The sequence below is a fragment of the Phalangium opilio genome, unplaced genomic scaffold (assembly GCF_054372755.1).
Source record: "Phalangium opilio isolate 3A_F unplaced genomic scaffold, DU_Popi_V2 ptg000540l_1, whole genome shotgun sequence".
NCBI classification, from domain to species: domain Eukaryota; kingdom Metazoa; phylum Arthropoda; class Arachnida; order Opiliones; family Phalangiidae; genus Phalangium; species Phalangium opilio.
In genome coordinates, this window is record NW_028324244.1 from 1588032 (window position 1) to 1612665 (window position 24634).

Below are 24634 nucleotides of genomic sequence, written 5' to 3' on the forward strand. Positions count from 1 at the left end.
TTGGTTCTTGAAAACCCACGTCAGCGCGACGACGCGAGTGACGAAAATTACTTATTTTCCGACTGAGGAGAGGCGAAATAGCCCGGCGCCTCCTTTTACGTCCCCCCTTGTATTTTGAAAGGGGGACTGGGACTATGGCGCGCGAGTACAAAGGCATCTTATACCTTCTCTCTGAGATACTGATATAACTTCTTGATTGCACTGAAGCGTGTCGTAGCAGCCACGTAAAACAAACAAACTAATGCTTTAACTAGTGCTGGTTACATAACTGTGTTTGCTTATGTGTGAGGGAGTGAACGGATTAAAGGTTGCGTCTGGATTACGAGTAATTATCGAGGGGCTACTCACTAAAAACTCGTTAGTGATTTTAAACGGGATAGGGATTTGGGGTTACTTAGGGGCTATGGGTTATTATTATTATTAATATTAACGGATAATTAAGCATTAACACATTTGCCACTAGGGGCGCTGTATACGTAGTTACGTATTTACTGACATCTAAAACATGATAAAATTCTGCTAGACATTCGTGTAAGCAATAGATAGTTCATAAATTGCCGCTAGGGGCGCTGTATACGTAGTTACGTATTTACTGACATCTAAAAGATGATAAAATTCTGCTAGACATTCGTGTAAGAAATAGATAGTTCATAAATTGCCGCTAGGGGCGCTGTATACGTAGTTACGTATTTACTGACATCTAAAACATGATAAAATTCTGCTAGACATTCGTGTAAGCAATAGATAGTTCATAAATTGCCGCTAGGGGCGCTGTGTACGTAGTTACGCATTTACTGACATCTAAAGCATGGTAAATTTTTGCTATGACGTCATATCTGGTGACGTGACCAATGACGTCAAATCCAATGACGTGATCAATGACGTCATATCCGGTGACGTATCATGACGTCATATCCGGTGACGTCACCTATGACGTCATATCCGGTGACGTCAGCTATGACGTCAACGAGGTAATTGACTTGTGACGTCACGACAGATGTTAATGGTAATAGGTAATGATTGTCCATTCAGTTTACCTAGCCTTCATTCATTTAGGCTTAGCGTTCATTCATTTAGTAGGCCTAGCGGTGTTCAGCTATTTGAATTTCATGCCTGGGATATGGCGCACCCGAGTCCGCGCATATGAGCTTTTAGCGCCACCGCAACGTTGGAAATTTACTTAGTTGATCGTTCCGAGTCAGCCGGCTCATTTGATGCCTGGAAGCCGTCGAGGAAAGTCTCTTGGAAAAACCTCTCCCGCTCAGATGATCGATACGGGTCATGCAGTTCATTCGTTCCCGCAAGCCGTCGAGGAAAGTCGCTTGGAAAAACCTTTTTCGTTCAGCCGATCGTGACCCCGGCTTTTGAAGTTGAATCTTGATCGTTCCGCCATTTCGCTGATCGTTCTTCCCGAGGATGCAAGCTGAATTCGAAGCTCTTCAACGTACTTGGCGGCCATTGCTTGGCCTCGTGGTGCTTTAACAGTCCGTAAGCCTAACTTTATAATAATCCAAACTCATCTAGCCCCCCTTAAATTATTTATTTTATTTCAAGTGCTTAAATTAATTAAGTAGTGTTAAATGTTAGTGAATTTTATTTATTTATAAAAAAAAATGTTAGTGATTTTATTTATTTATTTATTACAAATCAAGTACCACAAATAAAATTTTACAACGAGATGCTGTACAAGAGAGAATCCCTTAATAATTAGTTTAGGGCCTATTATTAGCTATTAAAAGGGGTACGTAATTAATTTAGATATAACGCGACAGATTTTCGGAGATCAGGTCCCGCCGAGAGAATTTTAGAACACGAAGCCAGCTGCCCTAAGCCTAAATTAAGCTTTGTCCCATTTAAATCCTAGTTATTTACGCGGTCTGTCTGTGGGAATAGTTTTAAAATAAATAAATAGCGGGATTTCCTAAAATTGGTTTAGGGGCTATTGCTAATTCATTTTAGAGATAAAGCAACAGGTTTTCGAAAATCAAGTTCCGCAGAAAGAATTTTAAGACACGTGGACAGTTGCCCTAAACCTTGTTCCATTTAAACCCTAGTTATTTACGGAGTCTGTCTGTGGGAATAGTTTTAGAATAAATAAATAGAGGGTTTCCCTAAAATTAGTTTGGGGGCTATTGCTAATTAATTTAAAGATAAAGCGACGGATTTTAGAAAATCAAGTTACGCAGAAAGAATTTTAAGACACGTGAACAGTTGCCCTAAGCCTTGTCCCATTTCGATCTCAGTTTTTATTTATGGGTTCTACCTGTGGCAATAGTTTTAAATAAATAGCTGGCAGGTTTTAATAAAATTAATTTAGGGGATATTTTAAAATATTTTCATTATTAAATTACATAATTTAATTTAAAATTAAATGGTAGGTTTTCTAAAATTATTTTCTATCCAATTATGGGAAATAACTAGTTAGCCAGAGTATATATTTAATTCAGGGTGGGAATCACGGTAGTAAAGCCTTCCTTTAATTTGGGGTGGCAATTGGTCTTTCTCTCTAAATCTAGTAGCCAGTTTTTTAATTAAGGACCGCCCAAAAGTAGGCAATAGTTTAAGATGTGTAATTAATATGATTTCATTTATAGATGCAGCTAATATTCTTGGATCTTTCTGTCGCTGGTCATTCCGAGACATATCTTTCCCGATGACTTATCATTCCTGATCACATCCTTTGTTGGATTGACGTTGCACGATGACTTCCGCTGTTCTGGACTTGCTATGTATCATTCCTGATGACGAGCTTTCTTGGATTACGTTACACGATGTCTTCTTCCGGACTTGCTATCTTTCTCTCAACATTGACTCGAAGTTACGGAGAAAATTATCGAAGCTAGAAGATACAAAATTCAACTTTTTAACTTGAAAATTTTACTTGTAACCACTTATTTTACTTTTTTTGCTTGCCATTTTATATGTAACTACTTATTATTTTTTTCGCGTTCGAACTTTAACTTATATCACTCTTTAATAATTTTTTTTGTTCGAAATTTTTGTAAACACTTGGTTTTTTAGTTTCTTATTGAATAAATTTTGCCTTAAACCTCGTTCTTTCTTTTCTTTAAATTTTTTCGATACTAGACTTGGCTTCAATTTTTTAATGTCTGGACTTAGGGGGTTTTTTTGACCCCTTTTTTTAAGTTTTTTATTTAAAAACAAGCAAAAAACACATTAAAAAAAATTTTTTTACAAATAAAAATAATTTTTTATGAAAAATTTTTTAAAAAATAAAAAAAATATTAAAAAAACAATAAAAAAAAGCATAAAAAAGGTAAAAAAAAACGTTATAAGTAAATCGATTGATTTTTTTGAACCTAGTCTAATAACGAAACTTTTTATTGAACACAAGTTACCAGGCCTAACGTCAGGCCTGCGGGCCCAAATTTAAATTTAACAAGTCCCTGTTCAATTCGGGAAACATTAAATTTAAACTAAGGCCCGCTGTGGAGCCCCCAAAACCAGGAAACTTCGTCCTTAGCAAGGGATTTCCAATGAAAGTCCACTCGCAGACGTCCAATTCTTCCTGCGCAAGAAAAATTCGAATTAGTATTTGGAAAAGGGCACACGAATAACTTGAAATTAATTACCTTAATACGAAAATCCACTCGAGTATTCTCGCATGATGCGACGCCAAAGGTTCCGGCATAAGAGAGATGACTATTATTTGGCAAATAAATGGCACACTCGTAACATTAATAGGGAAAGAATACCATAAAAAGCTATGCCTCGCCTTAAACCCGCTTAAAATCGTGTTTACTTTTAAAGGAGAAAGCGTATTAGCAACCTTCTACCTTAAACCTAAATCAGAAATTTATTTAGATCCTACAAAACTCCCTCAACGAGTTGCCAAACGCTTTTCGTCTAAAAATATAATTAAAACCATAAACTAGATACCTTAATACCGCAAAGGGAATCTCACCCTTGAAATCCTGATTACGCGTTCATTATTCTTAAAAGGGAGGGCTAGGACCAGTGTTCACCTATTCCATAAGTAAGATTTTATTTATGTCCTGGCGAAAAGAAAAATCCCTAAAAATTAAAGGACACAGCGCTTCCCTTCTAACAATAAATAGAATAATAAATAATAAACTAAATACCCTAATAATGGTCTAAAAGTCGCTTCACACGCTGTCTAAATAGTTTTGCTAGTGAGATTCCCTTTCAACGGATAAAATCAAAGTGTAGGCCCGAATTAAGAATGGAATTGTCCTGTTAATATTGCTATAATTACTATTAATAAGATTTAATTATTGCACTAAGGGCCTAAAGTGTTTCACACGCTGTCTAAATAGTTTTCGTAAAGAGATTCAGTTTTAACGAATAAAATCAAAGCGTAGATGCGAATTAAGAATGGAATTGTACTGGGTTTATTGACCTGAATAATATTAGGTGCCATTTTTTGCCAAATAAATAGTTATTCATTCTAGAATCCAACATAAATTGTTCCTTTGGAAACGCATGATAGCTAAAAAAAATAAAATTCAAACTATCAAATACAAAATAAAATTATTATCAGCTTAAAAGGCACAAGTATTTTCAGGGCCGGATTAAGCAATTCTAATGCGCGCCCCCTTAAGTCGAAAAAACAAAAGGAACAGCAAATGCTGCTAAGGGGAGAATAGTTCAACTCAATGTGCCCCCAACAAGCGTTGCGCCCTTGCGCCAGTACCCCCTCGCCCCCTCTCCCCCGGGCCTGACTAAAACATACTCAAAGGGCATCTTCCCATCTCTAGTAGAACCAGAGTTATGAACCTTCAAAGTTAGGTGTAATGCTATTCCTATGGAGGGAGGTTATGTTTATAAATACTTTCCTCAATTCCTGTTTGTCTTAATCCCAAGTCCTAAGTATGGTTGGATGGGGGGGGGGGCAAATAGGACTATCCCATATTAAAGGGGCACCTCCCAATCTCTAGTACAGGGTTCATACAACTTTTGGAAAACAAACTTCCCTGAATTTTCCCGTATATGGAGCATCCTATGGAGCAAATGTTAACGAAGGAGGGGGGGAATATGACTATAACATACTCAAAGGGCACTATAACATACTCAAAGGGCACTATAACATACTCAAAGGGCATCTTCCCATCTCTAGTAGAACCAGAGTTATTAACCATCAAAGTTGTGTGTAATGCTATTCCTACCCCCAAGATTTTAGCATGGTAGGATGGGGAACTCAATGCGCCCCCAACAAGCCTAGCGCCCGGGGGCCAGTGCCCCCCCCCCCCAGCCCTCCCTTTAATCCGGCCCTGAGTATTTGAATAATATTAGTTTTACTTCAGGTTCATACAACTAAGATTTCCAGGCTCTTCCCGTATATGGATCAAATGTTATCGAAAGAGAGGGTGAACTTTATTAAAAATTCTAAATTTCCCTGAGGTTTTTGTCAACTATTTATTCCCCTGATTTTCCACGTTTGTATGAACCCTGTACTTTCAAACGAATCATTTAATGTAACTAGAAAAATAAATATTAATACGGTCAGGGATAGATTTAATTTTAGAAGTAGGAATGGAGAAAGGTTAGTATTTACTTCTGTCCGACTCATAGCCCAGTTCACTTAAACTACGTTTTGATGACGTTGCTGAGGGGGACGGCGAAAATACGTAATTCCTTTCTACCTCTGTCGCTATGACCCGCCTCTTCTTTCATACCCCCCCCCCCGTCCCGTGGAAGGGGGTCTGGGACTTTGACGCGCGCCCACATTACTCTTTTCTCCATTCCTACTTCTAAAATTAAATCTATCCCTGATACGGTTTAGGGTCAATCTTGAAATATCAATTAAATAATCACTTTGAACTACTTTTAAACCGACTAAAAAGATTGAATAGTGAAACCAGGAATAAATGCAACGCGCAATTAATAAGATTAATTTCAAATATTTAGAATAAGTACGACATAAATGTGAATCACCAATACTGTGTGCCCTTTTACCACAACTCCCCAAAATAAACTAAGGCTATGTTTTCTACAAACAAAGGTCGTAATTAACAAACCTATTTACCACTTTTTAGCTCCTGTGGGGGAATGTCGAGCTAGGGTTTATGAGAAAACCTTACAGCTCCGAAGAACATAGAGGCACATACGGCGGGGCATTATAGTTTGAGGTGCTGTTTCAGTTCGGACTTAAATTGGGTGATTTTAACTTCAGGGGGAAGTGAATTCCAAACGGGGACCGATCTACGGAGAAAGGAGTGCTTAAGCTGGTTTTTACGGGCATATCGGTGGAATAATTTTCTACCATGACCCCTTCTGGAAGCGATAGAGGGGGCATAATAATAATAATAATCTAAGCTTTGTCTACGAAGGGATTTAAACATTAAGCCTGTGGCTTATTTACAGGTGGGTCCCTTTACAATGCATAGAGGGGTGGTGGCTAGCCCCTATGCCACAGCTAACCAATTACCGTTAACCTCAGCAAGTTTTGATGGAAAGGAGAAAAATAAGTTTGATTAGGGGAGTTTAAGATCATTTTGAACTAGCTTAAAAGGTCAAAATATTTGCGACGCGTTGTTGGGGAAGACCAACCAAGAATACAAAGTCGTACTTCCTTTGGTAGGTGTCGGAGTCTAGTTGGGATTCGGGAGAGACAACCCTGGATCGATAGCGGAATGGGGGTAACGCTTAATTGCCATTCGGTTGCGATGAAACTTTGGTATTTAATCTAAATTAACCCTTAATATAGAAACAAAATATTTACCTGGAAAGATCTCCGTAGCCACCACTGTATGACCTTCTGATAGGGTTCTAGCTCGTCAAATAAATGGAGCAAAAAAAAAAAAAAAAAAAAAAAGACTGCAACTCCCAAAAACACCAGGATACTAAGCCTTGGTCGTAGTGCGTCAATGTGTTGTGAATGCGGCCATGCGGGATGATCATGCCGGCCCCCAAAAGACCAAGGGTACTAAGCCTTGGTCGTAGTGTGCCAACGTATTTGGCACGGTTAAGCATAAATTTTCCACTTGCGAAGATTAATTTTCGATCGGTTGCGATAAAAACATTGGTATTTAATCCAAATTAACCCTTAAAATATAAATAAAATCAAAATATTTACCAGCAAAGATCGGACAGAAATTCGCAGCAGCCAGTTGTCTCGGAAAACGCCCCCAAAAAGAACCCAGAATGAAAAGGGTTATTGCTTACAAACATGGACCGCTAGATGGCGCTGCTGAAGTTAGGCAGACTTGAGACTTCAAAATATGGCGGGAGCGTGCGTTTCAATTTTATTGTTTCTCTTTTCTAATATAATTAATAATTCATTTAATTATAATTTAACAATGTCTTCTAAACAGCCCAAAACACTATTCTCCACTTTTAAAAAGTGGTACCGGAGTTTATGGATTCCTGCAGCTGGAAAAACCACCCTATAAACTTGTTTGTCTAATAGGTTGAAACTTGAAATCATAATAATTAAACTAATTTCTATGGAAATATGAGCGGCTAAAGGTCTTTTCATGGATCAACTAACGCGTTAGTTAATCCATGGTCTTTTCGTGTCGTCTATCCAGCCTCCACATACAATCCACAAACATACACACTCACAGATCATAATAGTAAAGATAGTATGTCTTTCACAAAGTATATAAAAACCTATAACACATTGAAGCGATGTTTTCAATGACAACTATAAATAAATAGCAGCAACCCAGCCTTTACACACCCGACCCGATACCCGAAACATATTTTTAGGACCCGAACCGAACGGCGAACGGGTACCCGAGTCCCAATTTTAAGCCTTTGCCAATACCCGCCGCCGAGTCTGACGGGTCCAGTTCATGACGTTACCGCGCGTGTTTCAATACTTCTGCCTTTCATAATTAAGTAAATCAATTAGTAACAAGTTAATAATTAATATTGATTAATGAATTACACTATGGGATAATGGTTCAGCTTTGAAATCTAGCTTTTAATTGGACTGTAAGGAAAAACAAAGACCCGAATTGGACCCGCGAAAGCTAATTTTGGGGATTTTGCAGGACCCGAGGGGTAATTGAAAATTGGACCCGACACCCAAAAATCTGGACCCACACAACCCTGGTTTCGATCCACGCTTGTTTTTCGTGTGTCCAGGGCCACACACACACACACACACAAAACACCATCGCAATGCTAGGCGTGATTACGTAAGTTTAGAAATCACTTGAAAAAAGATACTCAATAATAAATTGAAAACTTTCAAGTAAAGAAAACGAGGTTTAAGGCAAAATTTATTCAATATGAAACAAACAAACCAAGTGTTTACAAAACTTTTGAACAAAAAAATTATTAAAGAGTTAGGTATATAAGTCAAAGTTTGAACGCGAAAAAAATAATAAGTAGTTACATATATTTGAACAATTTACCGCGTTTTATTCAATCTTTCTTTTTTTAATAGCCAAAATTCTCCGGTATCTACGGTAGTACTCATTCTGTAATAAAATTATTTTTCAGACTTTTTGAAAATAAGAGAAGCGCTAGTAGGCCGTGATTGTGGTAAAAACAACTAGGAGGCGAATATTTTTATCGGTCTATTAATCCAAAAAGGGGGGAAACCACATTCTGGGCGCGCGCGTTTCGGCTGGGGTTGCTTACGTGGGGGAGCGGGATACTGTACACCCCTATATAATAAGGGTGTGATTTTATGAGACTGAAACTTACCTTTATACAACAGGCCTTGCAGGCATTCACTCCTTGGATTTTGCGGTAAGGGGTGAATCCCTCCAGCGCCTCGCACTCGCCAGGGCATACTGAAAAGGGGGAAAAAATGCCGGTTAATGGGCGAGTTACAGTTTCAGTTTATGGGCAATAAATAATCTTACTGTTATCACCCCGATATTGAAACTTTAGTGGCTCTCTTTTGGTAATGTTATTGTACTTCTTCCTGTAACCGAATCGCCGTACACGCTTTTTAACCTCTAAAATAAAATGAAAATATATTGAGGGGGAGGCGGGTCTCTCGTCGTGTAATCATAATGAGATTCAAAACTAGATGTTCGTGGCCTAACTTTGGAATTTTTTTTCCAATTAATAAGTGGTCCCTAGATCATATATAGCTAGTAAACTGAAGCGCCTTAATTGCTATTCAATCAGGCTGAGAGATAAAACCAAATGTTTAGCAAAATCTCTAAACCTTGATTAAATCATTATCCTGTTCACAATTAAGCTCTTTTAGATAGTTCTATAGTTACATAGACGAGTATTACCTCTTTTTACGAGCTGCGGTTCTTCAGCTACCGTTGTCCTCAACATTTCATCTCGGGTTTCATCGATACTAGAAACTCTAGCATCGTTGCTAGAAGTTCTCAATTCCATGCTCGTGATCCTAGCATTCATGCTAGTCATTTGCTCATCTATGTGTGAAATGCTAGCATCGAGTGCCTAATCAATAATGAAAAGAAGCGTATGTTTTAATGGTATCTAGAGAGTCGGACTAGTTTGTTCCCTGCAGCCTATGATGACGTGAGCCTCACTCTAACCTGGTATTAAATTACACGAGACTGAAGTGATCGTACGGGTATTTTCCAAAACCCGACCAGTCAATTTTGAGGTCGGGTTTTAAAAAAAATCGGGGGGGGGGGATGCGGAGTAGAGGGCGGGTTAATTGTTGACGGTGCGACCAAATTAATTTCAATAGTTTCACGAGTACCAGAAAGCCCATGATTCAGCCACTGCCCAGGACACGGACAATTTGGAAACTTTACAGGTGGAAGTTGCGCCTGTTCTGGAACAATCAGTTGCCCTTCCACGACGTTCTATCATCAGATTCGCCTATTACTGGATTCACTAAAGCAGTGATAACTTGGAACTAAATTACTGAAATTAAATTTCTTACATTGCACAGTACCAGAGGTATAGTTTTTTTTTAGAATACGTTAATTGCGCTTATATTATTAAAAAGGAAAACCCCGACCAGACCCGATTTAAGGGGGGGATGGGGGGTTTCGCAACCCGACCCGACCCGACAAAAATGTAACCCAGTACGATCACTACGTGACGAGAGAGAGATACTACCAGACCAGATGAAGGCCGAGTCTCATTATCACACTGGCTGCCACTAATAAGTAAGAAATGGGGGAACATGTTGGTGTCTTTAACTCTCTTATTGGTCTAAATATAGCCGCGTGATCACTTCAGAGACCAGTTATGATAGGTTGACGGCGTAAACAACTTGTTCACCCACTTCAGTGCCAGGCTTTTCGAATCTATAGTTACACTTTTCTTACGTTTTCTTGATTGGCTGCCTTCTCCATCATAGAACGTAACTTTCCCTTAATTTGGGATTCTACCTCCCATCTTATTCGTTTTTGTTGCTATTGAAAGAAAAAAGAAATGCACATTTTAAATGAGGCGGCTTGAGAAACTTATGTCCTTTTGTCTAGCAGGCCCATTCAGCTCCAAAAACATTAGAACCAAGCTTCTTTCTACTCTTTCTACCATTTTGTGACAAATGTTACGACGCGGTGAGGTTGTATCAACTTCCAAAAGTTGCAAGATGGGAGACTTTATTCTAAACTCAACATATCCGTTAATCATCTAGCTTTTGTCGCCAAATTTAAATTAGGATCAAACTAGGTTCAAAGTATTTGGAGATGGACGGGACAAGCTTGGACTCATTCCTCAAAAACGAGAGAGTTCAAATTTAAATTCCTTACAAGCTGCCTCTCAGCGTGCGCTTTTTCCCTTTGTTCTCGGCGAAATTTCTGTACAGGGAAATGAATGAAATTATTGACAAACCGATACCGCGCCCAGCCGTACCAAATTAAATGCTAGTAGAATCCATTCAACTCACCACGAAAGTGCATTTTTTTTCATGGTTAAGGTATCCGTTTAGTGATTTGTAAACTTTGAGACACGTGCAACTCAGTTGCTTATCGCGTCGCAAAATATTTCGCAACACTGAGCGCACCTTCTTCTCTGCAATTTTTGTATTATAAAGTTTAAAACACGAGTGTATGATCCTAGATATTCCGCACTTTTGTTAAAAATTCTGTTCACAAATTATGTAACGCAAAATTTGGCCCATTTTTGAAAAATCGAGGAGGGTCATGCCTACCATTTGTAAAGTCACATTTTCAGAATGTAGCCCCGGCCAGGGCTGATACTAACTCATACGCTCAATTTTAGTTGAACAAGTGACTAATTAATTTAAAATTAGTAAACAAAAAGTGACAAAATAAGGGCAATTAAGCTATAAAAGGACCACTTGAAATGAAATGTTTTCAGAGATGACCGATTTAGAAGATATTTTAAAGGACATGGTGTCGTAATGAAGCCCAATCTATGGCCTTAGATATTTCCAGTCAAAGGAAAGGTCTCCTCAGAAAAGGTCTTCGGAGCACAGCTCAGAATGCCAAGTAAAGGTTTAGTTTTATATCAAAAACAAAACATTTATTTGAATTGGATTGGTTTTAAGTAATAAGTTAAACATTTACTGAGCGAGCGAAGCGAGGTCCACGATTTTCGCGTTTTATCAACTGTGATCTCCCTATTTTTGCGCTTAAACCGTCTTACAGTCAAATATATTACGTTTAACGTTGTAGTCGAGAAGATAAATAACACCGAAAGACTCAAAAATCCTAAAAAGTGACTTTTAGTAACTAATTTTTGGAAAAGTGACTGACTTTTAGTAACTAATTTTTGGAAAAGTGACTGACTTTTAGTAACCGAATTTAAAAAAAGTGACTTTTAGTGAAAAAAGTGACTTAGTATCAGCCCTGAGCCCCCCCCCCCTCATGTTACATAAAATACGAAAACTTACACTAACAGGGTTCATACAACTTTTGGAAAACGAATTTCCCTGAGATTTCTAGGTTCTACCCCATATACTTCCCTGAATTTTCCAGGTTTTCCCCGTATATGGAGCATCCTATGGAGCAATGAGGGGGGGGGGCAATATAAGTATATTACATAATCAAAGGACATCCCCGTATCTCTAATATAACCAGAGTTATGAGCCTCCAAAGAATAGTGTAATGTTAATCCTATGGAGGGTATGTTCACGAACATTTTGCTTAATTACTAGGCCCCTGTTTGACGCAAATCTCCCTGATTTCCCTGAATTTTACTAAAAATTCGAAATTTCCCTGAGGTTTTTGTCAACTATTATTTCCCGGACTTTTCCAGGTTTGTACGAACCATGTATAGTATTTTATAGGACCTTTCATGAAATTATAGGATCATGTAGGACAGGTTCAAAACTATAGGGTTTTATAGGAGTTTTAGGACCACTGGGCTCCCTGGATTTTTGAAATCTAAGCCTCACGCTCGATTAGACTAAGGTTTTCGTGTGACAATGTCGAAACCGATAAAGCGCGCCTCTATAAGCCTAAGGTAATAGTAAAATAAATCGTACAACCATAAGTTTATAAGATATGTTCCATAAGTATGTCACTACCTATACTTCGTAATGCTAGAGGCTTAATGAGAGCTAGTTCAAGAAAGACGCGAGAATTGATCGACTCCACTCGGTTTTGCAGTCCATCCTCCTATTTAGTCTGTACTAAGCCTTTGACAGCGCCTCATCAGGCGTCGCTTTACGAGAATCTATGACGTTTCACCTACGTCACTTCATGACAAGCTCTCATTAACGAGTGACACACTTATGGAACATATCTTATAAACTTATGGTACAACTAAAAAAATTTTTGAAACACAATCGTCCCTATTAAAATTCTCTCTCGAGTCACTTTTCAAATTAATGAAATTAAACTTGTAAATTAAGACAAATCATAGCGCGTTTGGAGAGGTTTAAAGAAATGAGAAGGGGTCTGAGAAAACGTGACGAAGCGTGATTGGGGGGGGGGGGGTCAGTAAATACTATTTTAGCATGACGTAATTTATGGACAGTCCCAAATGGAAACAGCATAAGTTAATAAGTTTGTACCATAAGTTTGTCACTGGTTACTGAGAGTTTGTTACGAAGGGACGTAGGTGAAACGTCAAAGAATCTCGTACAGCAACGACTGGTGAGGCAAAGTCAAAGGCTTCGTACAGAATAAATAGGAAGATGGACTACAAAACCGAGTGTAGTCAATTCTAGCATGGATTTAGTATAGAAGCTTACGCTTCATGGATATATATCACTCAGCTTAAAACACGCACCACATCAAAAATAAATAGGGGAAAGTGTCGGACTCTCTCCTTCGTCTGTGACATGCATTTGGAGGGGTGAATGCATACTCGCGAAATCTGTTTCATCCCCCTCGCCCATTCACCACGTACCTAAGACAATTTGTGATATTGCGCGTGAAGAAATAGTGCGGTTTTATTTTACATTAGCTGCTTTTGACATAGGCTAACCGTGGCCACTGCAGTTTATCGCCACAATTTAATTTGATGATGTACATGATTGTATTAATTTAGTTTGTTAATATAGATGTTATTTACCAATTCGGGGTAGGATCGCCAGCTGAAAAAGCCAGCTCCTAATCCCTTAGACTAAGCCAGGGTACCGAGAACGAAATGCTCTTGCCCCTAGCGAAGTCTCCTCCGTACGGGAGCTCTCCGCGTACCGTCGCGTTCACGGGTCGAACATCTCCGTCCGTCCAAGGCTTAGTTTCCTACGGCCTATTGTCATTGTATATTTTCCGCTTATCGTTAATAAAATTGTTAAGTTAAAGTTAGAAACTCCGTCTCGGTACTAATTCCTACGTAACAATATTGATGTTATTTACTAATAGAAAAACGTTTTAGCTTATAATGACAACCCAGGGCCCAAGTTTAAACGAAATTCTAAAGGATTTTAACGATGAGTATTTTTGAATTAAATGATGATTCAAGAACATCTGGGGCATTTTTAATTTAATTTCGGCGTGCTAGCGATTTAAACAAACTTTAACCTCGTTCAAACGCGAAAAAATCACTAAAGAAAATAGAACAGAGCGCGCAGGTTGTGACTCTTCCTTGAGATACGCCTATGCCAAATTCTCCCGTTTGGTGGCGTACGAGCGTTATTTTCGGGAAGAATGACATCATCAACTACAAATCTGATTGGTTGATACCATTTCGCGCGCTCGAGCGTCTCGAAATGCATGTCAAGCTAAGGTAAAGGCAGGAAAATTTGGCAGTCCGACACTTTCCCCTATTTATTTTTGACCACATCTATTTCTCGTCTGAAATGGCGCGAACTGGTTTTTGACGTAGAATTTGAGGCAAATTCAATGGAGGAGGGGGGTGAGTGGCAAGCGCGTTTGTGACGTAGAATTTGAAGCAATTTCAGAGGAATGGATTAGGGGGTGGATAGCTCGTGCATCGAGCGAAAAAGAAAGTTTGCCTCAATTTCTACGTCATCAGCGAGCTTGTACCTGCCCGCCCGAATTTCTACGACATAAATGTGGTTAAAATCGAATAGCCTTACCAAGAAGTGATATCTAGTTTATTAGGGAGAAGGTATAAGATCCTAAGTATTCGCGCGCCATAGTCGCAGTCCCCCTTTCAAAATACAAGGGGGACGTAAAAGGAGGCACCGGGCTATTTCGCCTCTCCTCAGTCGGAAAATACGTAATTTTCGTCATTCGCGTCGCGCTGACGTGAGTTCAAGAACCAATGAGATGCTGGTTGTAATTTAGAGGCGGCGGGGATTAACTCCGGACCTACGTTTGGACTGGAGACAAAGCTAGAAATGTGGCGAATTTATACCTTCTCCCTTAGGTAGTGTCATACTTATGGAATATATCTTATAAACTTATGATTCCAAAAATAATTTAGTTTATTAGTATTAGTATGAAAGTCCCAGCAAAAAGTATACATTAACTGGAGAATTAAATTAAAATACTAAATTCTAAAAAAGTTCCTAACTTTTTAACTAAATGTGGTAGAGATTAAGTCAAAGTATCAGCATAAAGTAGACATTCTTTAGGGAATTAAATTAATATGCAATTACATTCCAAGCATAATTAAGTTAGTAACAAAACGTTTTGAAAACAAAATACCATCCTCGTATCTAGCCACGTCCTCTTGCACTTGCTCCCTTTCCATCCTAAGATACCTCTTTTCCCGCCAACTTTTAAAGCTCCCCCCACCCTTTCCAAACGGAGTCCAACATATGTATGCAAACGTCATACCTTTTCATCCTAAGATGCCACTTTTCCCGCCAATTTTTATAAAGCTCCTCCCCCTTCCCAAACGGCGTCCAACATATGTATGCAAACGTCATACCCTTCTATCTCTTAGCTCAGTGCCATCCCCCAAACCCGGCGCGTACACTATCCCCTCTTACAAAAGCGAGCCTAGAGGGAGGGATACAGTCTACTTTCATCTCTACCGACACTAGTCATACACTAAAATCCTATCTGTTTAAAACGCGGAACTTAAATCCTAGCAAACATAACATTTCAAACCATTAAACATGCAACGAATGCCTAATGTACCGATTTGCGATGTTCACACATACGTCACACTGTTGACTTTGTGAACAACACATTCAATTAAATAAATAAATAAATAAATATGACCAATAATTGAAACTGATATTCTAACAAATTTCTCAAACTAAACATGCGAAAAATAAAATTGGACTTACCCATTTACTCCAGCTATAGAACGAAAGTCACAAAATATTCCAGTTAAGTAGTGAAAGTGCCACGTACTTAATGCATAAGCGTAACAAGTCACAACGCGTCACGGTAGAACTTGAAGCGCACTTTGTCTTTGTGAAGTCACAACAACAGCAGAGTAGTCACAAACGATGTACGGTCACAAGTTCGATTTATAAGCCATACACTCCAGCACCATACGTTCTGGTTGTCAAGACACACTCCACCGGATTGTTATTAGACCTAAGCCCAGTTCAGAAACGGGTTTGTATCAAGGTATCTTTGACTTCTTAGCACTTGATTTGTAATGCGATGGAGAACAATAGCTTGTCTCAAAACGTCGAGAGTTCAAAGAGAATACCGCGCGAAAAAGTTCGGAACCATAGTTCACAGGCTTCCAGTAATATCCCTGAAAATTTACCCACGGATTAAAAATAATAAAATATCAAGCAGCCTTCACAATGTTATGTCACATAATAGTATAATTTTAAATAATAAATTAATTTATGGTAACGATGCCCTCTTGTTTCATCATCCGCTGATGGTCTACGAAAAGCTATCCATGAGCTATCCCATCACACCACTTTTTCCCGCCAATTTTGCTAGCGCTTCGTTTCCCAAACTAGTTTAAAATGGCCTCGCGGAGCCAACCTAAGCTAACGATAATGCGAGGACCGCGGAGCCAAGTTCCTATACCCGGCAATCTCGAGCATCCCGAATTTCCAAGTCGTATGGCCAGTACGGTAATCGGCACCTCTCAGCCTGTTTCGTCGACTTCATGATCTTCATCTCTTCTCTCTTCCCGCGCGCAAGCCTGATTGGCCAGTACTTTCTGCTAGCACCTTATTTGCCTGTGATGTCACTCCAGCTATTTCTCCTTCCCGCCTTTCCCTCCATTAAACCCGTCTTCCCCAAAAGTTTAAACAACGCCGCCTATAAATACATGTATATATAGTCGGCGATGGTTTAAAACAATTATCCGACCAACGGCCCGCCGCCATTTTTGGCGAACCCGGAATCTAGAAACCGGCCCGTCTCGACTAAACTGCCAAAATCTACCATTTCACAAAAGTTTGCGTAAATCATGCCTATTTAACTCGAAACTAATTAAGCTAATTTAATAAAATAAAATTTTATTACCAAAATTATGTGATGTTTCGAGTTTTAACCAAAATCCTTGTCTTTTCACCCAGTTGAACTCTTTCAGATGGAAGGCATACAAAGATTAATTTAAAACTAGTATTGTAAAGAGCATACTCGCGTAATAAATTTTCGTCTAAATAACTTCTGAATATTTAAATAGCCTTAATAGATAATTTTTCCCGCGAACTTGAAAATCTTATGGAGCCGCGAAATACACGTCCTCTCGCTTGCACAGTGTTTTGCCTCTGTGGTTTGCCGCCAAAAATAATGCGTCAAAAGGCCGATTCATGATGCTTCATCTCCTCCCTCATCCCGTGCGCAAGCCTGATTGGCCAGAGGTTTCCGCTCTCTCTAGGACAGAAGCCCCTTCAAAAGGGATTCTTGGCGGGAAATTCAAAGTCCGCGAAAATTAACATGAAGTTCTATGGGAGGAGGTCGGTTTTTTGGCCAGATCCTCTGTCCTATTGATCGAAATGACCTAAAATTTTAATGAGACATGTGTTTCAACGTGTTTTATTATTCTAAAAAGGATTCAAGCTTCTAGAGTGGATATTTAAAAAAAAAATATATATTTTCAAAGTCAAAATGATGGGTTCAGTGCTAAGACTGAATATATCTTCGGATCTACTTGTCCAAATGTCCTGAAATTTTAATGAGAGGCGTGTTACAATCTATTCTATTATATTAAAAAGGATTCAAGCTTCTATGTTTGTTAATTATTTTAATAAAACTTAATATCCAATGTCATAATTGTAAATTAAGTACTTAATGCGCAATATCTTTGTATCTAATGGCCCAAATGTCCAGAAAATTTAATTAGAGGTGTGTTACAATCGATTATATCTAAAACTGGTTAAAAAAATTCATAATTAGCCTTATAAAAACATTTTAGTACTTTCACTCCCTTTCCTAGATTAAACGTGTTGCTTAACATTACGCTAAAAATCTTATAATTAAACAAAATTATAGGCCCTAAATCCTAAAACACACCTATTTTGGCAAAGTTCAGAAGAACCCTTGTGTTTCTACCAAAAGAACTTTATTATGTAAACGAAATTTAGGTTCAAATGTATTGAAAATATCACACATTTTACAAAAACAAAGAATTAAACAAAGATTTAATGGAGGGATAGTTTTAAATTATAATTGTCAAGGAGGCCCAATAAGCAAAAAGCTTCCTCACAGCGATCCTCCGCTTGTTCAATGACATTCTGAAGCTTCTTACGTGGTGCTTGATCTTAGTTTTGAAGCTTTGTTTCAGGATTTGTCAAATTTCCTTGAAGATCCTATCATTTCTTATTTTGACGATAGACTTTATATTTTAATTGATTGATTTTTTAAATACCTCGCTCAACAAGTAAGGATAACTTTTAAAAGTGGCCCATGGCTTGGGAAAATATATTGTCAGCTGGGCATCACCACAAGGGTTTTCGTGACATCTGCCCCTCTGCACGTTTACAAATCTCAGTAAATTGGTGCAAGAGATCTAGGTTTTATAATCTATTACTCCCTAAAACGCAAGTTTTGGACAAATATAATGGGATTGGTTTTTTATTGTGGAAAACAATTGTAAGTACCAGAACGGAATGATTATATACTTTCTGTAAGTACTGAATTTACAATTGTGACATAGGAAATTAATTTTAATTAAAAAATCTATCGACTTTAAAAGCTTGAATTGACCAGAAAACCCCATATTTCCATAATATTCAAATTTCTTTTGTAAAATCTCCGGTTGTAAATAAGATCGCTTCTTGCAACACGCAAATCTAATAGACCAAAATGTCCTCTTTAAACTAGTGTTCTTGAATTTTCCCTTATTGCAAAGCATTCTCATGAAAACGCATTTAATAAAAATCAAAAAATTAAACAGAGAACCAGATATTTCCATAATATTGAAATTCCTTTTGTCAAATCTCCGGTTGTAAATAAGATGGCTTCTTGCAACACGCAAATCTAATAGACCAAAATGTCCTCTTTAAACTAGTGTTCTTGAATTTTCCCTTATTGCAAAGCATTCTCATGAAAACGCATTTAATAAAAATAACAAAATTAAACAGAAAACCAGATATTTCCATAATATTGAAATTCCTTTTGTCAAATCTCCGGTTGTAAATAAGATGGCTTCTTGCAACACGCAAATCTAATAGACCAAAATGTCCTCTTTAAACTAGTGTTCTTGAATTTTCCCTTATTGCAAAGCATTCTCATGAAAACGCATTTAATAAAAATAACAAAATTAAACAGAAAACCAGATATTTCCATAATATTGAAATTCCTTTTGTCAAATCTCCGGTTGTAAATAAGATCGCTTCTTGCAACACGCAAATCTAATAGACCAAAATGTCCTCTTTAAACTAGTGTTCTTGAATTTTCCCTTATTGCAAAGCATTCTCATGAAAACGCATTTAATAAAAATAACAAAATTAAACAGAAAACCAGATATTTCCATAATATTGAAATTCCTTTTGTCAAATCTCCGGTTGTAAATAAGATGGCTTCTTGCAACACGCAAATCTAATAGACCAAAATGTCCTCTTTAAACTAGTGTTCCTGAATTTTCCCTTATTGCAAAGCATTCTCATGAAAACGCATTTAATATAAATAACAAAATTAAACAGAAAACCAGATATTTCCATAATATTGAAATTCCTTTTGTCAAATCTCCGGTTGTAAATAAGATGGCTTCTTGCAACACGCAAATCTAATAGACCAAAATGTCCTCTTTAAACTAGTGTTCTTGAAATTTCCCTTATTGCAAAGCATTCTCATGAAAACGCATTTAATAAAAATAACGAAATTAAACAGAAAACCAGATATTTCCACAATATTGAAATTCCTTTTGTCAAATCTCCGGTTGTAAATAAGATCGCTTCTTGCAACACGCAAATCTAATAGACCAAAATGTCCTCTTTAAACTAGTGTTCTTGAATTTTCCCTTATTGCAAAGCATTCTCATGAAAACGCATTTAATATAAATAACAAAATTAAACAGAAAACCAGATATTTCCATAATATTGAAATTCCTTTTGTCAAATCTCCGGTTGTAAATAATATGACTTCTTGCAACACGCAAATCTAATAGACCAAAATGTCCTCATTAAACTAGTGTTCTTGAATTTTCCCTTATTGCAAAGCATTCTCATGAAAACGCATTTAATAAAAATAACAAAATTAAACAGAAAACCAGATATTTCCATAATATTGAAATTCCTTTTGTCAAATCTCCGGTTGTAAACAAGATGGCTTCTTGCAACACGCAAATCTAATAGACCAAAATGTCCTCATTAAACTAGTGTTCTTGAATTTTTCCTTATTGCAAAGCATTCTCATGAAAACGCATTTAATATAAATAACACAATTAAACAGAAAACCAGATATTTCCATAATATTGAAATTCCTTTTGTCAAATCTCCGGTTGTAAATAAGATGGCTTCTTGCAACACGCAAATCTAATAGACCAAAATGTCCTCTTTAAACTAGTGTTCTTGAAATTTCCCTTATTGCAAAGCATTCTCATGAAAACGCATTTAATAAAAATAACAAAATTAAACAGAAAACCAGATATTTCCACAATATTGAAATTCCTTTTGTCAAATCTCCGGTTGTAAATAAGATCGCTTCTTGCAACACGCAAATCTAATAGACCAAAATGTCCTCTTTAAACTAGTGTTCTTGAATTTTCCCTTATTGCAAAGCATTCTCATGAAAACGCATTTAATATAAATAACAAAATTAAACAGAAAACCAGATATTTCCATAATATTGAAATTCCTTTTGTCAAATCTCCGGTTGTAAATAAGATGGCTTCTTGCAACACGCAAATCTAATAGACCAAAATGTCCTCTTTAAACTAGTGTTCTTGAATTTTCCCTTATTGCAAAGCATTGTCATGAAAACGCATTTAATATAAATAACAAAATTAAACAGAAAACCAGATATTTCCATAATATTGAAATTCCTTTTGTCAAATCTCCGGTTGTAAATAAGATGGCTTCTTGCAACACGCAAATCTAATAGACCAAAATGTCCTCTTTAAACTAGTGTTCTTGAAAGTTCCCTTTTTGCAAAGCATTCTCATGAAAACGCATTTAATAAAAATAACAAAATTAAACAGAAAACCAGATATTTCCACAATATTGAAATTCCTTTTGTCAAATCTCCGGTTGTAAATAAGATCGCTTCTTGCAACACGCAAATCTAATAGACCAAAATGTCCTCTTTAAACTAGTGTTCTTGAATTTTCCCTTATTGCAAAGCATTCTCATGAAAACGCATTTAATAAAAATCAAAAAATTAAACAGAAAACCAGATATTTCCATAATATTGAAATTCCCTTTGTCAAATCTCCGGTTGTAAATAAGATCGCTTCTTGCAACACGCAAATCTAATAGACCAAAATGTCCTCTTTAAACTAGTGTTCTTGAAATTTCCCTTATTGCAAAGCATTCTCATGAAAACGCATTTAATAAAAATAACAAAATTAAACAGAAAACCAGATATTTCCATAATATTGAAATTCCTTTTGTCAAATCTCCGGTTGTAAATAAGATCGCTTCTTGCAACACGCAAATCTAATAGACCAAAATGTCCTCTTTAAACTAGTGTTCTTGAAATTTCCCTTATTGCAAAGCATTCTCATGAAAACGCATTTAATAAAAATAACAAAATTAAACAGAAAACCAGATATTTCCATAATATTGAAATTCCTTTTGTCAAATCTCCGGTTGTAAATAAGATCGCTTCTTGCAACACGCAAATCTAATAGACCAAAATGTCCTCTTTAAACTAGTGTTCTTGAAATTTCCCTTATTGCAAAGCATTCTCATGAAAACGCATTTAATAAAAATAACAAAATTAAACAGAAAACCAGATATTTCCATAATATTGAAATTCCTTTTGTCAAATCTCCGGTTGTAAATAAGATCGCTTCTTGCAACACGCAAATCTAATAGACCAAAATGTCCTCTTTAAACTAGTGTTCTTGAAATTTCCCTTATTGCAAAGCATTCTCATGAAAACGCATTTAATAAAAATAACAAAATTAAACAGAAAACCAGATATTTCCACAATATTGAAATTCCTTTTGTCAAATCTCCGGTTGTAAATAAGATCGCTTCTTGCAACACGCAAATCTAATAGACCAAAATGTCCTCTTTAAACTAGTGTTCTTGAATTTTCCCTTATTGCAAAGCATTCTCATGAAAACGCATTTAATATAAATAACAAAATTAAACAGAAAACCAGATATTTCCATAATATTGAAATTCCTTTTGTCAAATCTCCGGTTGTAAATAAGATGGCTTCTTGCAACACGCAAATCTAATAGACCAAAATGTCCTCTTTAAACTAGTGTTCTTGAATTTTCCCTTATTGCAAAGCATTCTCATGAAAACGCATTTAATATAAATAACAAAATTAAACAGAAAACCAGATATTTCCATAATATTGAAATTCCTTTTGTCAAATCTCCGGTTGTAAATAAGATGGCTTCTTGCAACACGCAAATCTAATAGACCAAAATGTCCTCTTTAAACTAGTGTTCTTGAAAGTTCCCTTATTGCAAAGCATTCTCATGAAAACGCATTTAATAAAAATAACAAAATTAAACAGAAAACCAGATATTTCCACAATATTGAAATTCCTTTTGTCAAATCTCCGGTTGTAAATAAGATCGCTTCTTGCAACACGCAAATCTAATAGACCAAAATGTCCTCTTTAAACTAGTGTTCTTGAATTTTCCCTTATTGCAAAGCATTCTCATGAAAACGCATTTAATAAAAATCAAAAAATTAAACAGAAAACCAGATATTTCCATAATATTGAAATTCCCTTTGTCAAATCTCCGGTTGTAAATAAGATCGCTTCTTGCAACACGCAAATCTAATAGACCAAAATGTCCTCTTTAAACTAGTGTTCTTGAAATTTCCCTTATTGCAAAGCATTCTCATGAAAACGCATTTAATAAAAATAACAAAATTAAACAGAAAACCAGATATTTCCATAATATTGAAATTCCTTTTGTCAAATCTCCGGTTGTAAATAAGATCGCTTCTTGCAACACGCAAATCTAATAGACCAAAATGTCCTCTTTAAACTAGTGTTCTTGAAATTTCCCTTATTGCAAAGCATTCTCATGAAAACGCATTTAATAAAAATAACAAAATTAAACAGAAAACCAGATATTTCCATAATATTGAAATTCCTTTTGTCAAATCTCCGGTTGTAAATAAGATCGCTTCTTGCAACACGCAAATCTAATAGACCAAAATGTCCTCTTTAAACTAGTGTTCTTGAAATTTCCCTTATTGCAAAGCATTCTCATGAAAACGCATTTAATAAAAATAACAAAATTAAACAGAAAACCAGATATTTCCATAATATTGAAATTCCTTTTGTCAAATCTCCGGTTGTAAATAAGATCGCTTCTTGCAACACGCAAATCTAATAGACCAAAATGTCCTCTTTAAACTAGTGTTCTTGAAATTTCCCTTATTGCAAAGCATTCTCATGAAAACGCATTTAATAAAAATAACAAAATTAAACAGAAAACCAGATATTTCCATAATATTGAAATTCCTTTTGTCAAATCTCCGGTTGTAAATAAGATCGGTTCTTGCAACACGCAAATCTAATAGACCAAAATGTCCTCTTTAAACTAGTGTTCTTGAAAGTTCCCTTATTGCAAAGCATTCTCATGAAAACGCATTTAATATAAATAACAAAATTAAACAGAAAACCAGATATTTCCATAATATTGAAATTCCTTTTGTCAAATCTCCGGTTGTAAATAAGATGGCTTCTTGCAACACGCAAATCTAATAGACCAAAATGTTCTCTTTAAACTAGTGTTCTTGAAATTTCCCTTATTGCAAAGCATTCTCATGAAAACGCATTTAATATAAATAACAAAATTAAACAGAAAACCAGATATTTCCATAATATTGAAATTCCTTTTGTCAAATCTCCGGTTGTATATAAGATGGCTTCTTGCAACACGCAAATCTAATAGACCAAAATGTCCTCTTTAAACTAGTGTTCTTGAAATTTCCCTTATTGCTAAGCATTCTCATGAAAACGCATTTAATAAAAATAACAAAATTAAACAGAAAACCAGATATTTCCATAATATTGAAATTCCTTTTGTCAAATCTCCGGTTGTAAATAAGATCGGTTCTTGCAACACGCAAATCTAATAGACCAAAATGTCCTCTTTAAACTAGTGTTCTTGAAAGTTCCCTTATTGCAAAGCATTCTCATGAAAACGCATTTAATATAAATAACAAAATTAAACAGAAAACCAGATATTTCCATAATATTGAAATTCCTTTTGTCAAATCTCCGGTTGTAAATAAGATCGGTTCTTGCAACACGCAAATCTAATAGACTAAAATGTCCTCTTTAAACTAGTGTTCTTGAAAGTTCCCTTATTGCAAAGCATTCTCATGAAAACGCATTTAATATAAATAACAAAATTAAACAGAAAACCAGATATTACCATAATATTGAAATTCCTTTTGTCAAATCTCCGGTTGTAAATAAGATGGCTTCTTGCAACACGCAAATCTCATAGACCAAAATGTCCTCTTTAAACTAGTGTTCTTGAAATTTCCCTTATTGCAAAGCATTCTCATGAAAACGCATTTAATAAAAATAACAAAATTAAACAGAAAACCAGATATTTCCATAATATTGAAATTCCTTTTGTCAAATCTCCGGTTGAAAATAAGATCGGTTCTTGCAACACGCAAATCTAATAGACCAAAATGTCCTCTTTAAACTAGTGTTCTTGAAAGTTCCCTTATTGCAAAGCATTCTCATGAAAACGCATTTAATATAAATAACAAAATTAAACAGAAAACCAGATATTTCCATAATATTGAAATTCCTTTTGTCAAATCTCCGGTTGTAAATAAGATGGCTTCTTGCAACACGCAAATCTAATAGACCAAAATGTCCTCTTTAAACTAGTGTTC

At 36.3% G+C, this 24634-nt stretch overlaps 1 protein-coding gene and 3 long non-coding RNA genes across 5 annotated transcripts in view; 1 reads left to right on the forward strand and 3 right to left on the reverse strand.

Moving 5' to 3' along the window:
* LOC149588567 (uncharacterized) overlaps positions 1-1334 on the reverse strand; it is a 92312-nt gene extending 90978 nt beyond the window's left edge. Inside the window, exon 1 of the long non-coding RNA XR_016379920.1 lies at positions 1253-1334. This is a non-coding gene — a long non-coding RNA (uncharacterized LOC149588567). The remainder of the gene's footprint in view (positions 1-1252) is intronic.
* LOC149588571 (uncharacterized) overlaps positions 1-24634 on the forward strand; it is a 167776-nt gene that overhangs the window by 61955 nt on the left and 81187 nt on the right. The gene's annotated exons all lie outside the window — the stretch shown is intronic.
* On the reverse strand, positions 3266-6736 carry LOC149588577 (uncharacterized). The gene is made up of 3 exons (XR_016379929.1): positions 6704-6736; positions 3594-4471; positions 3266-3529 (listed from the first exon to the last, which is right to left on the reverse strand). It is a non-coding gene; the product is annotated as an uncharacterized LOC149588577 (long non-coding RNA).
* On the reverse strand, positions 8193-17027 carry LOC149588578 (uncharacterized). Of its 2 annotated transcripts, XM_089862429.1 has the most exons (9): positions 16656-17027; positions 15503-15924; positions 10772-10896; positions 10635-10682; positions 10206-10292; positions 9186-9360; positions 8802-8897; positions 8641-8729; positions 8193-8411 (listed from the first exon to the last, which is right to left on the reverse strand). In XM_089862429.1, the coding sequence occupies exons 2-9, from the start codon at positions 15504-15506 to the stop codon at positions 8352-8354; spliced, it is 684 nt and encodes a 227-aa protein (XP_089718555.1). In that variant the 5' UTR covers positions 15507-15924; positions 16656-17027; the 3' UTR covers positions 8193-8351. The 2 variants fall into 2 exon arrangements, with proteins under 2 accessions (XP_089718555.1, XP_089718556.1); XM_089862430.1 differs by lacking the exon at positions 16656-17027 and having other exon boundaries at positions 15503-16195.

What these genes read in the sequence shown, in the direction of transcription:
- LOC149588578 (XM_089862429.1), bottom strand. An exon ending in AGGCAGCCAATCAAGAAAAC is followed by an intron (nt 9,361 to 10,205) that starts GTAAGAAAAGTG and finishes ATTATTGATTAG; the next exon opens with GCACTCGATGCTAGCATTTC. An exon ending in ACCGCAGCTCGTAAAAAGAG is followed by an intron (nt 8,898 to 9,185) that starts GTAATACTCGTC and finishes ATTTTATTTTAG; the next exon opens with AGGTTAAAAAGCGTGTACGG.